Here is a 14899-nt window from a genome sequence, read left to right on the forward strand (position 1 = left end):
CGAAATCACGCATGTTTCTACATTTTCTCCCCTGAAATGTTGCGTGATCGAGATGATTAATTACGGCTGCTTGAGTTTGATGTCAATTACTTATAGTTGAGAAGCGAATTCTCAATTTGCTTTATTTTTCTTCCTCCAGAAGTAATGATGACCATTGAAATCTTTAAATCCAAGGTGCTCAACAAGTCAACATAATTATCGACTTGAGTGTAAATGAATTGACTCGAGTCTAGCAAAAGAATGTTGGAGCTAAAGCTTGAGCACAGACTCATCTAACCATAGATATAGAAAGCTCAACTTCAAACTCATGAATTATCTCACAAACCCAAGCAAATCCCACAAGTATGTTGTATTTAAGTTCATCACTTCTTGGATGACTCAGTTGATCTAGAGTTCGTTTGTTTACAAAAGTATCTTGCTTCAAAAAATGTTTTTTTTAAGTAAAAGTTATGTTTGGATACAAAGACAGAAGCATTTTTTAACTTCTAAACTTTAACGGAATATCTGTTTTTTAAGGGTTTTATTACAAAAGTATTTTAAGTGTTTTTTAGTTGAAAAACTCTTTAAAAGTTTCAAATTTGAGCTTTTGAAAAGTTACTAATTATCTTTTAAATCCAAACGAACTCTTTTAAAGTCACAAGCCATGCCGAAGCGTGTGCTCGATTGAGCTCGAGTGGAGTTAGCTCTATCATTCTTCGCCGGAGGATACAGTCAACATGTCGTCACAGAACAATATGTGTTCTAAAAAATGAATTGTAAATTTTTCACCCCCACTTTGAATCAGTTGTTCAACACTGAATTTCGCAGTTTTAAACAATTTTGACTCAATATAAAAAAAAATTCAAACCTAAGATTTTATTATAATTTTGTCGAAATTGATTTTATTTTTTTAAAAGGAACAAAATAGAAATCAAATCATCCGCTCATATTTATAGTAAAATATTTTAAAAATTAGAAGGCAACAAGGTACTGAAAATCCGAGAAGTGGTCGAGTAACATTTCAATCAAAGGTTACATAAAATTCAAAATGCACATCGTACTTTTCTGGCAAAAACAAAAATAGCACCTCGTACACGGTGCACATATTTTATACTAGTCAGTATTAGTAAAGAAATTATTAATATTTGACAAGTATAAAATCAAATATAATAAATAAATGATAATAAAGCACCGCGATAAGGCAAATATAAATATATATCTCTGTGTGTGTGTGTGTGTGTGTGTGTGTGTGTGTTTTTGAGAGGATTCTACGTTCCATATTTTCTTAAGAGATTTTGTTCCTTCCACCGTTGGGACATCGAGATGAAAACTTTGTTTCTTCCTAATGCAACATGATGTCTGGTTTTGCGCAGCTGATCCCGTGACTCAAATGTGACTTTCTTTATTTTCTCTCACACCATGACACAACTACTAACGACTTCTCCAACCGCAAAGTCCTATAAATGTATGTGTGAATTATCACTAAATGATCAGACTCACAAGATTTTCAAGAAAATGTCATCTTCCTCCTCAACATTAAATGTTAACATGCATGTTCGTTGCTTCTCTCTATACTTGCTTATTCTATCTTGCTCTGCATTCACTTCCCAAGATTATTCGGAAGCCCTCGAGAAATCGATCCTCTTCTTTGAGGGCCAGAGATCAGGAAGATTACCCCCGAATCAACATCTCAAGTGGAGGGGTGATTCAGGGCTATCTGATGGCTCTACTAACCATGTAACTTAATAAAAATATACATATATATTAGGAGAAATATAAATTGTCGAAGGAGCGTTTTATTTATTTATTTGGAGATATTTTAAATTTCAGGTAGACCTCGTTGGAGGATACTATGATGCAGGGGACAATGTCAAATTTGGATTGCCAATGGCTTTTACAACCACACTTCTAGCTTGGAGTGTCATTGAATTTGGTCACTCTATGCAAAATCAGAAAGAAAACGCGATTGCCGCCCTTCGCTGGGGCACAGATTATCTCTTAAAAGCAGCCACAGCCACTCCAGCCACCTTATACGTTCAAGTGAGAATAAACAGATATTATTTTAACAACAATGCTAATTCGACCTGTAATCAATATCAAGTAGTATACTATATCCCTTGGCCTGAGTAACTCGACACATTCGTGTCCTTAGAACTGATGTGTTAGACATGATATCACACACTCATTTAAGTTTCAACAAGTAGTATGATGCATGCCAGAACGTGAAATAATGCAGCGAATGACGCAGGTGGGAGAGCCTAACATGGATCATCGTTGCTGGGAAAGACCCGAGGATATGGACACACCACGCAATGTGTACAAGGTTTCGTCTAAGAATCCTGGGTCCGATGTAGCAGCCGAGACAGCTGCAGCACTGGCAGCTGCCTCTATCGTGTTCAAAGATTCAGATCCTCGTTATTCCAAGAAACTGCTCAACACTGCAATGAAGGTAAGCCCGTTTCATTCTATTCTTCGTCGCAATTGTCCAAAATCATCACAGAACTGTTTCTGAATCATATAAATATATGTATGCAGGTTTTTGATTTTGCTGATCGGTACAAAGGTGCTTACAGCGACTCTCTTGGTTCCGTAGTTTGTCCATTTTACTGCTCCTATTCAGGATATCATGTGAGGCATATTTGCACCATTTACTTGATTAGTTTCAGAAAACTATATATTTCCCAATTTCATTTTCGTGATTCGGACTCAGGATGAGCTTTTGTGGGGAGCATCATGGATTCATAGAGCTTCTGAAAATACCTCGTATTTGGCTTACATTCAGTCAAATGGTGTCACACTTGGGGCTGATGAAGACGATTACTCGTTTAGTTGGGATGACAAGCGGGCTGGAACCAAAGTTTTACTCTCCAAGGTCGCATTTCTTGTATATTCAACTTCTTAATTAATTTCAGCTGAAAGGTTCAAAAAGAATTAATTTGTTTTCTTTATCGGTTATTTTTCCAGGGCTTCTTAGAATTGAATATTCAAGAATTTCAACAGTACAAAGTGCATTCAGACAATTATATTTGTTCTCTGATTCCTGGATCACCAAATTTCCAGGCACAGTATACTCCAGGTTACCTACCCATAGCAAAAACATTAATTTTCGAGACAAATAATTAAGGAAAATTTTATGTCACCCTTAACATAGAAATCTAGTTTCATAAGTCGTGTGACTTCGTAAGAATATTATAATCTCTCGGACAACTGATTGGATACAGTCTAAACAAAATAATAACTTCAGGGGGACTTTTCTACAAGGCAAGTGAAAGCAATCTCCAATACGTAACCACATCAACCTTCCTCATTCTAACGTATGCTAAATATCTCAACTCAAATGGAGGAGTAATCTCTTGTGGGACTTCTTCCATCACCTCAGAAAACCTCGTCGCCTTAGCCAAGAAGCAGGTCGACTACATATTAGGCGAAAATCCATCCAAAATGTCATATATGGTTGGATTCGGGCAGAGATATCCGTCACGCATACATCACAGAGGTTCTTCTTTACCATCTGTGCATGATCACTCAGCTCACATCGGATGTCACGATGGATTCCAGTACCTGTACACGGCTTCGCCTGATCCAAATGTTCTTGTAGGAGCCATCGTAGGTGGTCCAGACAATCGAGATAATTTTTCGAATGACAGAAATAATTATCAACAATCCGAGCCAGCTACTTATATCAATGCTCCATTTGTTGGAGTCTTGGCTTTCTTTTCACAATAATTAACAGCACTCTAGTTTGTTTTTAGCTTCCATCCAAATGGGATTTGCACGTATGGACTATGTAATCTTCAATTGTCTCGTCTTCCCTGAGTGGGACCCTTCGATAGTCATTATTATATTACACTTGGTCTCTCTACTCTGTTACTAGTTTTTGCTGCAACATATCCTCAAACATTAATCATTTTAATGGATATTCTCGATAATCGAGGGTGATGAGGTGGCCACATTCCATTTGAAACATAGACAGCCTGATATATTCGCATCTGATATATCCATTGAGCTCCGAAGAGTCAATGGCTGCTTCTTTACGATTCCATTAGGACATCGGTTATGGATCAGTTGAAATTTGTTTGCACCGACAACATCAGGGTCAAAACATAACTTTGGAAACATGTTTTTAGTTATTTAATTTCTAAAAAATTCAATACCGAAAACATATCTTATTTCGAATTTCAGCATTTCATGCTTCAAGTCGCATATTACGGCAACGATCATAATGATCATTCAACTTTCAAAAATTGTTTGTTTCCCCCCATATTTATGTCTAATAATGAATTTGGTCCTCCTCATTATCCCACGTTTCTTTAAAGTAGACAATCAAGGCCCATGGAGTAGAAAAGATTGTGGTCCCGTCATCAATTTTAAGCCCAGTAGGCCCAATGAGAGACGGCACGTGTTAAAGGGGGGGAGAAACACGCTTTCTGTTTTTGATGCAGACCGTCAGTTCCATCGACATTACTGTCTAAACATGCTGCCTGCTTACATATAAGATTCATATTTTCCGTCCAATTAAGTCTGGTGTCGTTATCCTATTCTACATGTCAATTTGATTCAAATTTAAAATAAAAACAATAATTTTAGTATTAAAATACCGTTTTTCATTAATCGAATCAGATTTGAAATCCGTTCAACAAAATTTTGCGAATTTATTTATAATAATTTAATATGGGATTTATAATAATTTATTTTTAAATTACTCATCTCCTTTTCTCGGATTGTTCGATCCTATCTGTAAGGGCACTCCCTCACAAGATTTAGATGGTACAAATTTAGCCACATTTGATGATTTAAAAAAAATAGTAGACTCATATACTTGTGATTAAATCTGAACTCTGAATCTACACATATACACACTGTCCCCACATACAAGGGTGAAATATTACCCCTTTCCCCTACTCTTCCTTTTGGATTTTTTATTGACAATATATTTATTTTATTACGTAAATGAAAAGGAGCTCCCTCCGCAGCCCAACAAACAGGCCTTTTCTTTTCGGTAATCAATACTACTTACCCTACTTTTATCTACTCCTATGTCTTTCGTTGACTGACACAATTTTGTTTTTTACGATGGTCACCACAGCACTATTAATTACTCTGAAACTATAAAAAAATATTGTTTTCCAATTAAATTTAAAAATGTACAAGTAAATTCAAGATTTTTTATTATCATTTAGAGGGAAAATACTATACTACCTTATTATATTTTAACATATGATATTATTCTAATGAAAGTTTATATATATGGTGCGATCATTATCCCATAAAATAATAATGTCGGCACATAGCAAAATAAATATCTTTTTAACAAATTATACATAATTTAATTAAATAATACAGCATCGTGTCCATTACATTTAATAGTTTTAACCTTATTTATTTATATATTTTTTATTTTATCAACATAATCGTAAGTTTTTTTTTTAATGATGTTAACCATTGAAGAAAATCATATAGGAAGCGAAGCGGTGCATTTTTGCAGTATATGGATTATGGAGCGTAACAGGAAGAATGTTGGAATAATAGGAGGCAAACGGTGATGGGAAAACCAAAACCCCAAGTTCAAAAGAAATGGCGGCTCCATGATCCCCAAGCCTTGAAACAACTTTCATTTCAGCGCGCTAGGCCCAAATTCCACCACGGAGAATAGATCAAAGATTGAGAAGTTTTACTCTTAACCCAAAGCTTTCTTTACATTCGTTTGTGCTCAGAGAGAAAATACAAGTCGGGAACGATGAAGAACAGAAACGAAATGAAATCAACGTCAACGGAGTACTCTGACTTTGGTCTGGCTTTGAAGATACAGGCTGAATCGCCGGAATTTGAAAAGACCAGGGCTTTTCCCCTCAATCAATATCAGTTTACCCCGTCTGGCGCAGGCGGCGGCCGCGGCGGTGGACCTTTCTTCTGGGACATTTCAAGTGTCCAGGCATGTGGCACTGATGAATTCTATGCTGCTGGTACCGCAGGTTTCCAACAATTCTTTTCAGAGCTTCTTGTCAAGTCTCTTCATGATTTTATTCTCTCTTATTGTCTTGATGCAGTCGTCTTCCTACCGTTTGATGTCTTAATCTTCGTGTGTTTTTTTTTTTTTTTGGCTTTTATTTTTTCAGTCAAGAAAGGGTTCAAGTTAGACAGAGAAAATAAAGTAACAACCCTTTTGATCTAGAGATAGTTGAATGTTATTGTTGGTTTGTTTTATTATCACAGGAGGCGGCGGTATGGCAGCGTCTGAAAATTCTTTATTCACGGCCTCTCAGTTGCATGAATTAGAAAGACAGCAGATCATACAGAAGTACATGATGGCCTCTATACCCGTTCCTCATGAATTAATGTTACCTTTTTCAAGAACATCATCATGTCTTGCTGGTGCCCCACAATCTAAGAGTATACATTTTTTCCCGAGTATATATTAAAATTAATTTTCATCTGATTAGTCCATCTTTTCCAGTTACTTTTTTTTGCTTTCATAGTGTGTTTAGCATCCGGTTCTGGTGTGGATTCAAGATTTTCATCTAGTAAGTTGGACCCAGAGCCATGGAGGTGCAGAAGAACAGATGGTAAAAAATGGAGATGCGCGAGAAACACGGCGGCTGAACAGAGATATTGCGAGCGCCATTCCCACAAGAACAAACCCCGTTCAAGAAAGCATGTGGAAGCTAAATGTAGTACGCCGTCCCTTCAAGCCCCATCAACCTCTCAGTTCCCTGTGATGGCCCCTGGAGTTGGTACCATACCATATGAGCAATCTAGGTGAGTTAAATATAGTGGGCTAAAATCAGTTCCTATTTCAAAGTTTCAAAAAATTGAATCAAAATAAGAAAAGTAAATTTCCAAAAATAATCATGTCTGGAGCTCTAACTTGATTGCCGTTATATTTCATTATGTTTGTGGCAAATAACAAACTATTTTAGAATGCTAGTAGGCATAAAAACAAGCAAGCAAACAAACAAGCAAGTAGGACCTTAAGTTTCTAATTTTTACATTTACATGTGGTCACGTCATTTTCCCTGGTATTATTGCAACAATTTCTTGTTCTTATCTTATGTTTGATGTATTAAATGGTGTGCCATGTGGATGTCGTCGTCTGACCACTTGTTGACATGCACGCCCATTTATTACACAGACACACACATTTATTACACACACATATATATCTATCTATTTAATATAATTCATGGTTCTTGAAGACGCATGAGAGGTGGCAGCAGCGGCACCGCTATTCCTGTCTCTACGTGTAGTTACGGGCAACAAATGCACCAGATAGCGTCAAGATTGGACCTAATGAATAGAGACCACACACACCACCAAAAGAATGTGTCCCAATCTCAAGCACTGAATAAACAAGATTTCACGGCCCCTGTCGCGAATAGATTTGAATTCAGTCGTGGGGAGTACTGCAATTCACTTGTCCCTTCCAAAATGACATCTTTTCAAGAGAATTTGTCTCTGAATTCTAACAGACCCCACACAACACCACCACATTTCATCGACGCTTGGGAACAAGAAGGGATTAAAGGGCTGTCACCGTCTTCTTTGACATTATCCATGTCGTGGAATCGGAATGATGAAGTGAATGAAAATGACCGCGATTTCGGGGTTGGGATTAACGAGTCCGAGATACCTGGTGGACCATTGGGTGAAGCATTGTGTCTTGGAAATGCTAGTAATTCTAGTTTCCGATCGCCAAGTGACTATAACTACACTAGTAACTCAGGTGAAGATGGTAGTCATGCATCCAAATTTATTCGTTGACAACTCAATATAACGTTAGCGTTGGTTTGGTTACCGATTCAAGTGATGGAAGTCCTAAGATCGGATGTATTTTTTTTTACGTTTAGTTTCGTTATTTTTGTATTCTCGACATGTTTTATGCACCTTCCGTTTTTGTTTCTCTGTATGCTTTGATACCTGCTACATGGGTTAACCATGTATATCCTCCTTAGGCTTGGTTATGTTCGCATAAATTTCGCATGTATACTGAAACAATCTACACAGGATTATAGGCATCCACCTATCATATGTACGTACAGATTAATTCAAATCATGTGATTTCTCGACCACGTACATTCGATCTACAATGTTGTCTTCTCAGTATGATATCACCGATCTGGTAAACACCGGGGGTGGGGGCCTTACGAGTCAAAATCACTTGCAAACATAGTCATTGTCTCATTGATCGATGACGGAAAAATAGAGCTTTGACATGGTCTTGTACTTGGTGGAGTGAGGCAGTGGCTGCTTTTTGTAGGTTTTGAAAATGACAAAAATCTGTGTGAGACGGTCGTGAGATAAATCTCTTATTTAAGTTATCCATGAAAAAATATTACTTTTTATGTTAAGATAATTAATATTTATTGTGAATATTTTAAAATTGATCCGTCTCACAAATATTTATTTGTGAGATCGGTCTCATAACTTTTTGAAAATAGTAGATCCTCACTATTATACAGGTGTATATAAGTTGTATTTCTTTTTATATTGTTCTAAATACATAATCTTTTTTCTGTATTTAATTATATATTTTCTTGGTTTTAGCAACGTATCCCTTATAATCAAGTGTCGAAAAAGTGTAATTATTTTTGAATGAATTAAAATATAGAAATAAAATAAGAAATTTCTATGTAAATTTATTTTTTCGGTGATATTTTAATCTTTGTAAAAAAAAAACAAATAAGACTATATATTTGGAATTATTTATTCATACGGGTTGGTCATGACACAATATAATTTCCCAAAACCATAACCTATAATATTGTAACCTAATTGGAATAAAAAAAAAAATTGTAGAGAACATAGATAACAATTACTGATAATCTCCATCTCATCTCTAAATTCAAGTATATACAACCAAATTAAAGTATATCAAATAGATGCATACTAGCTGAATTCTAACAATATCCATCCATAAGCTGTGTAATGAGAAGTTGCACTTAAATAATATTAACGTAGATATATTTATCAATACATATAAGATCTGTTATTAATATCGTTTTCATCTACATGATTCCTCTCTCAAGTCTTCCACAAATATAATAAATATTTGAAAAAATAATAATTTATTATGTTTGATAAATGTTACAACGTGAGAATCTCAGCAATTTTAGTCTAGAATTTTGTCGCGGCGAATGTCTTTCCCGTTTCGGAACGCTGTGCGGACCGTTTTATGATGGCAAACCATGTGTAATAGAAAGTGCAACTAGATTTAAACCAAGAATTCCAATGTTGGTTTGTATCTAATCTACCAAATTTCTGAGGTTTTACAAGTCTAATAATAAGGAATGCATCTTTGTTAGAATTAGAAGCCGCATTTCTGCTGCTACAAAAGCTCCACTCATCAGAACCGTTCACGCAGCTCCCGCACTTCCCCACAGTTCTCACGCTCTCGATCAGCTCCTCCGTCTTCTCCTCCTCCTCCAAAATCTCCATCAACTGCTCCGGGCTAATAACTAACTTCACTTTCCAAAACCCACGGGCCCCCGCCGACTTCTTCGTGAACCCAGCTGGGCTATGAAACGACATCCTGTACGGCGCCGCCGCACCAGGTTGATCGCTGTTAGATCTCACGTGCCCCAACCTCGCCGCCTTTGATCCAGTACTGCCGCTCGTGACGATGTTGCCCAGCAGCGGAAGCAAGTGGTAAGACTCTCCGGCGGTGAGGAGTTGGCTGTGGGGTAACGGCTTCCAGAAGAGGTCGTGGCTCTGGAATATCCCGTGACCGGGAAACTCGTCTGTGATGGATTCCGCCGTCACTGGGGTGTGGAATTCCATTACGCCGCCGTTTAAAGTCGTAACTTTGATAACGGCCGACTTGTCGCCTTCTCCCATCCCTCCGATCAAGCAATTCCCCATATATATTATCTGGATTGTTCCTGTATGACATACATTTGTGTGGTATTTATTTGCAGGTAAAGTGATGGAAGCATTGTAACTTTTACTCCTTTACTGGACATCATGATGATGATGAAAGGTAAAGTAGTAAATAAAAATATAAGAACAAAAAATAAAAATCACTCTTCTCCGGAATAAAATGTCTGTTTTTTTATTAATTAGTGGATTTGAAAATTTTAAAATAAATTTAATTAGAAATTAACAATAGGTACAAGTTGATATATTTCTAGTTTGACCATGTATACGGTAGAGGAAATTCAAAAAGTGACACTAATTAAAATCGCAAGTATTTGTATGAAAACAGTATAACAAATAAAGTCTTGTATTCTGGTTACTATGAACGATATAACAAGAGGATGATTGATTACTAGCCATATACATAATCCTAGAATACAAACATATCTAGTAGTGTTTGAGGATTAATTGTCGGATCAAAGATTGGAGCAATATGGCAACTTTTGCTTTTTTTGTCATTCGCGTTCCACATAGCATACCAAGATTTGGGTTTCACGTATTGTCCCAAGTGAAGCCAACAACATATCATTGCTTTTGCACTATATTATACATACTTTTTTTATACACAATATTGTAATTTTCATGTTCAACAATCAAAATAATGCCCAACTTTCAAAAATTTGATTATGATATTTGGAAGCGATTATTGAATATGGAAAAATATTAAGTGGCCTACCCTCGAAACCATCCTTTTTAGCAGTTCCTAGAAGATGGATGGTCCTCGAATCCCGATTGTTCTTGTCCTGATGATACATGCTTTAGTCGTGTAAATATTCTACACCCATCAATCAATGGCAATCTCACCTGACCTTGTCCCAGGATTGAAAAGTCGGTCTCTGTCTGTTAAAAATGGGTGAATGCAATTGCCAACACCACCAATAACAATGAACATCTCAAACAAACCTTCTTCCCCTGCCAACTTACATTTGAAAGAAACCAGCGCCCCGTGGAGCTTTCCATTTGCTGCGAGGAGATTAGAGGAGAGAACGGAGTCGTTCAAGGTGAGGACCTCATTTCCGACGACAATGGAGGTGATTTTGGTGGAGGATAAGTAGGATTGGACGTTGCTCTTGACCCATGATAGGGCTTGTTTCGGGTCTCTAATCTTGGCCATGTACTTGTCACCAAGGCCGGAGTTGGCAAATTCTTTGAGGACGCATGGATCAGCGTCGTAGATCTTGATTCTGGTGGCGCCGATGGATTTGAGGAGAGGCTTCACCTCCTCCGGGTGGGGAAGATAGCCAACAATCTGCCCGTAGTTAATGCCAACAGATACCGAAGCTGGTATAAGAATGTTGCTACTGATACTGCGACATTGCAACAAACCACTCACCTTATTTGGGTAAAACATTCTTAGATTTGATTTCAAACAGTTCTCACTTACCGAAAAAACGAGAACAATGATCATAAAGCAACTTACTTGAAATAAAGAGTAGAGATGTGGAGCAAGAGGTCCATGACGATTGACATGAATCAGTTGCTTTTCTGACAATAAGGCAGTACTCACTCTTAGAGTGGAGCAAAAGGTAGAAGGAATAATTCACGAAGCTTGGCTCCAACAAAAAGAATCTTACTGTTGTTATATTTTTTACTAAAGGAGTAAAGGTGAATGGAGTGGACAAAAATAATGACGCCTCCTGCCCCCCATTCCTTCGGCTACAAATTCAAACTCGACAAACATGAAATATGGATTTGATTATTGAGAGTATACACGCAGTTAATAAGAAAAACAAAGTTTCTTACGATTTACGACGGAGTTTGACCGACAAGGCTCTCCATCCCTTGTTACCTGTTTTGCAAGATAAGCGCTACGAGTACCAAAATAAGGAACTTGATTTCAATAATTTAGAAGACTATCCATGTATTTATTTCCTAGCTGGGAAAAATTAACTCAGCTTCATGATGTGGTGGTGTGGCTCAATGGGATCTACCTTCCTGCTTACTTTTTTAGCTTCATATACGGTGTTTCTCAAGGACAAGATGACTTATATCATCTTATTGTATATTGGCGAATTATTGGACTGAGCTGGATTTGAACCAGCGTAAACATGTTGTCAAGGAAATTATGGTCCGTCCCCATCAACCCTCGGGCATCAACCTAAAAATAATCAATTTGAGGCTTTGGTGAGACTTGTTGCCGTGGTTGCTCCAAACATGGGATTTTCAGTGTTTCCTAGAATATCCGCTTTAGACGCAACTAATCTCAATGGTACCATTTGATGATAACTTTTCTCCAACCCCAAGCGTTGCTGAAGCTCCGAAATCATCTTTATTCCTAAAATTTTTGCAATTCTTGATTGAGAATGATGTCTGCATATCGGTTGATCTTTAGATGTTCCTTGACTGCCACATCTTTTGCAGCAACATCTAAATCCTACATGAAATCCTCAAGGCTTTCTGTGACCATCTGTTACCTAATTAATAAACCTAATCTTCCGTAGTACTTTGAGTTTCTCCCAGGAATCCTCGGTGTTCTTGGACAGTCCAGAAAGCTGAGGATTCATTTTCTCCCATAATGGACCTGGGCTTCTGGATTTGGCATCTTCTGTGGATCACCAATATTGTTAACATGATCATTAAGACAGTTATATCACTAGCCACAATCTCAGGATGTCAAAACACTACCCAGCTTCTTCTTCTTTTTAAATTATTAAAGCTTCTTGCTTTTGGCATCGTGACACGGCCGTGCAAACAATGTCTAGCGTCTTCTGGCCCGTGAGACAATATATGCGGTGGTGCCATGTTTGATAAGTCCACAAAATATTATTTGCCCTATACTAAAACCTAGCTTAGATGTTTATTATTTGCCCATGACAACTTTCATTCCATAGTAAAAATCCAGGATGTAGCTAGAGATTTGAAGATACCAGTAGGAAGATGGAATAGTTTCTCTTAAGTTTCAGTATTCAGTACATGTATAAAAAAAATACAACCATTAGCATTAATAAATACATCAAGGATAAGCAAGAAAGTATTCTAATCATAGTAAAGGGCAGTATCCAGGAGTCTAATGTCACGGACTAGCCTATGATTTGGTGCATTTGGAGTTTGGACCATGTCTCGCATATTTTTAAGGGAATGCTGCCACTGAAACTCTTGAGGTTAAATGATTGAGATGTGGTTTTATCCATCTCACAATTGATCAACTGTTCTCGTGAAAGTCATTGGAAATGTAAGTGCATGAGCAGCATAAACAAAGCCATTCCAGTGCTTTCGAGAAAGAAAGCATATGAGGCAAGTCCGATATGTAAGAAATACAGAATATGGAATGACAAGCGAAGAAATCTGGAAATTCCGATGTTCCTAATGTATATGTATACAAGGAACTAGATTGTGAGAAATATGGAATTACAAGCGAAGAAACCTGGAAATTCCGATGTTCCTAATGTATGCATACAAGGAACTAGATATTCGGGCAACTGTGCACACATCTTTTGAGTAAGGTCAAACGAAAGGTTCAATTTTCAAGAACCAAGAAATCAAATTGCAACACAAATCAAGCAGTAAATATTAGGTTCTATGCAGCTGTTATACAAATAATAAATGGCTAATGTCATTACTTACCGAGTTAAACATGCAATGGGTACTGAGATTACCAATCAAACCAATACTTCCATAAAGAGAACTTCTAGTGCAAAATGGGAATATAACTACTCTTTCTCAAAACAAACCCCACGGGGAAAACTTGGAAAACTACCAACCATGAGAAAATCCGTAATGTTAAATCCTAAACGAAATGAAATATTTGAACGTGCTCTTTTTGAAAATTACTCCAGCCGAAAAATGAAAATCAACACAAATCAATCCTATTAGCACAAGGACTTCCACTTTTGCCATTTGACGGGTCACCTGTGGGCCGTAACGAGGGTCTCGATGAACTTCAAACCATCGAACCTTGGAGAATATTCATCCTTCTGCCCCACGAGTGCCAACGAGTTTGTTGGTTTGCCCTACAAAAAGAAGAAGATTCAGAAAACAAAGTCGAAAGCACTATAAAATAATGCGCCAAAAAATGGAAAGAGGGTAACAAATAGGAAAGGGTGGAGACAGGACTGGAATGAGCGTGGCTATTTTACGTATTTGGATGTCAGATTTTATGTATTTGCAGTTGAAAATTAAATATAAATTTTTTTATTTTATTCCAATTTGTAGGGGACTGTCCCAGCAAATATGGAAACAAGAAAAAGGGTATTCTCAAGAAAGATGGCATTTTAGAGTGGACATATCCAACAAATCTAGCAATTAAAACACCAAAACAAATTTGAATTGCACATCGTCGATCCCATTAGAAAGAAGTTGAATTTTTTGGTGAAAGGAACTACGATATGATTGGTAAAAAGGAAGAAAACCTGATAGATGCAGGGGATGAGAGTGACGGCACGATCGGCGTAGGTGGTGGAAGATAGAGCGGCGGTAGAAACGGCCAATACCGATGCAACGAGAGTCCAAGAACCCCTCATCTTCCACCGTCCAATAGTAAATGTTCCAAAGATCTACCGTAAAGCCCAATCTTAACCGACGAAATTAGACGAACCCTCGAAGCCGGATCTCGACGCCGTATCGGTATTCCCTCTCGCTCTCTGTGCTCCTCTGCGCTAAATTTATTTAACCGACAAAAAATAAAAAATATTACACCAGTGATATTATTTTCAATAGATATAAATAAGAGTAATAATAAATAATAATGTTATTATATTTCAATATAGAGAAAAAAATTATTCTAATTTTCTATATATATAAAAATTTAATAGTATAAAATAGAAAACAAACAATATTGACTAAACTTGCATTTAAAAGATTATTTTACATATAACTACAGAAATATACGGTTGAAAATAGCTTCGTAAAAAATCTAATAACCACTTTTGCAAACTCGTTGTTTGATCATCTTAGCTTCAAAATATTTAATTATTCAGAAAAAAAAAATTTGAAACGATTCTATAGATCAATTTTGTGACAAAGATCTTCTATTTAGGTTAGCTATAAAAAAAATATTATTTTTTCTGTTAAA

General features: G+C 36.9%; 4 protein-coding genes across 5 annotated transcripts; 2 read left to right on the plus strand and 2 right to left on the minus strand.

Moving 5' to 3' along the window:
• Positions 1-1485: 1485 nt before the first annotated feature.
• LOC140817057 (endoglucanase 1-like) lies at positions 1486-3841 on the plus strand. Its single transcript, XM_073176623.1, has 7 exons — positions 1486-1716; positions 1810-2019; positions 2228-2428; positions 2515-2607; positions 2690-2851; positions 2944-3055; positions 3224-3841. Exons 1-7 carry the CDS (start codon positions 1495-1497, stop codon positions 3703-3705), a joined length of 1482 nt encoding a protein of 493 aa, XP_073032724.1. The 5' UTR covers positions 1486-1494; the 3' UTR covers positions 3706-3841.
• Positions 3842-5408: 1567 nt separating this feature from the next.
• On the plus strand, positions 5409-7919 carry LOC140817522 (growth-regulating factor 8-like). The gene is made up of 4 exons (XM_073177248.1): positions 5409-5951; positions 6193-6369; positions 6456-6735; positions 7173-7919. Exons 1-4 carry the CDS (start codon positions 5717-5719, stop codon positions 7735-7737), a joined length of 1257 nt encoding a protein of 418 aa, XP_073033349.1. The 5' UTR covers positions 5409-5716; the 3' UTR covers positions 7738-7919.
• Positions 7920-9073: 1154 nt separating this feature from the next.
• Positions 9074-10157, minus strand: LOC140817066 (uncharacterized). Its single transcript, XM_073176631.1, has one exon. The coding sequence runs from the start codon at positions 9832-9834 to the stop codon at positions 9091-9093; it is 744 nt and encodes a 247-aa protein (XP_073032732.1). The 5' UTR covers positions 9835-10157; the 3' UTR covers positions 9074-9090.
• A 70-nt stretch (positions 10158-10227) lies between these two features.
• LOC140817067 (glucan endo-1,3-beta-glucosidase 11-like) lies at positions 10228-14590 on the minus strand. 2 transcript variants are annotated; one of them, XM_073176633.1, is made up of 4 exons: positions 14238-14590; positions 11463-13838; positions 11309-11373; positions 10228-11195 (listed from the first exon to the last, which is right to left on the minus strand). In XM_073176633.1, the coding sequence occupies exons 3-4, from the start codon at positions 11356-11358 to the stop codon at positions 10673-10675; spliced, it is 573 nt and encodes a 190-aa protein (XP_073032734.1). In that variant the 5' UTR covers positions 11359-11373; positions 11463-13838; positions 14238-14590; the 3' UTR covers positions 10228-10672. The 2 variants fall into 2 exon arrangements, with proteins under 2 accessions (XP_073032734.1, XP_073032733.1); XM_073176632.1 differs by having other exon boundaries at positions 11309-13838.
• Between the last annotated feature and the right edge of the window lie 309 nt (positions 14591-14899).

This window comes from Primulina eburnea, chromosome 16, assembly GCF_022965805.1.
Source record: "Primulina eburnea isolate SZY01 chromosome 16, ASM2296580v1, whole genome shotgun sequence".
NCBI lineage: Eukaryota > Viridiplantae > Streptophyta > Magnoliopsida > Lamiales > Gesneriaceae > Primulina > Primulina eburnea.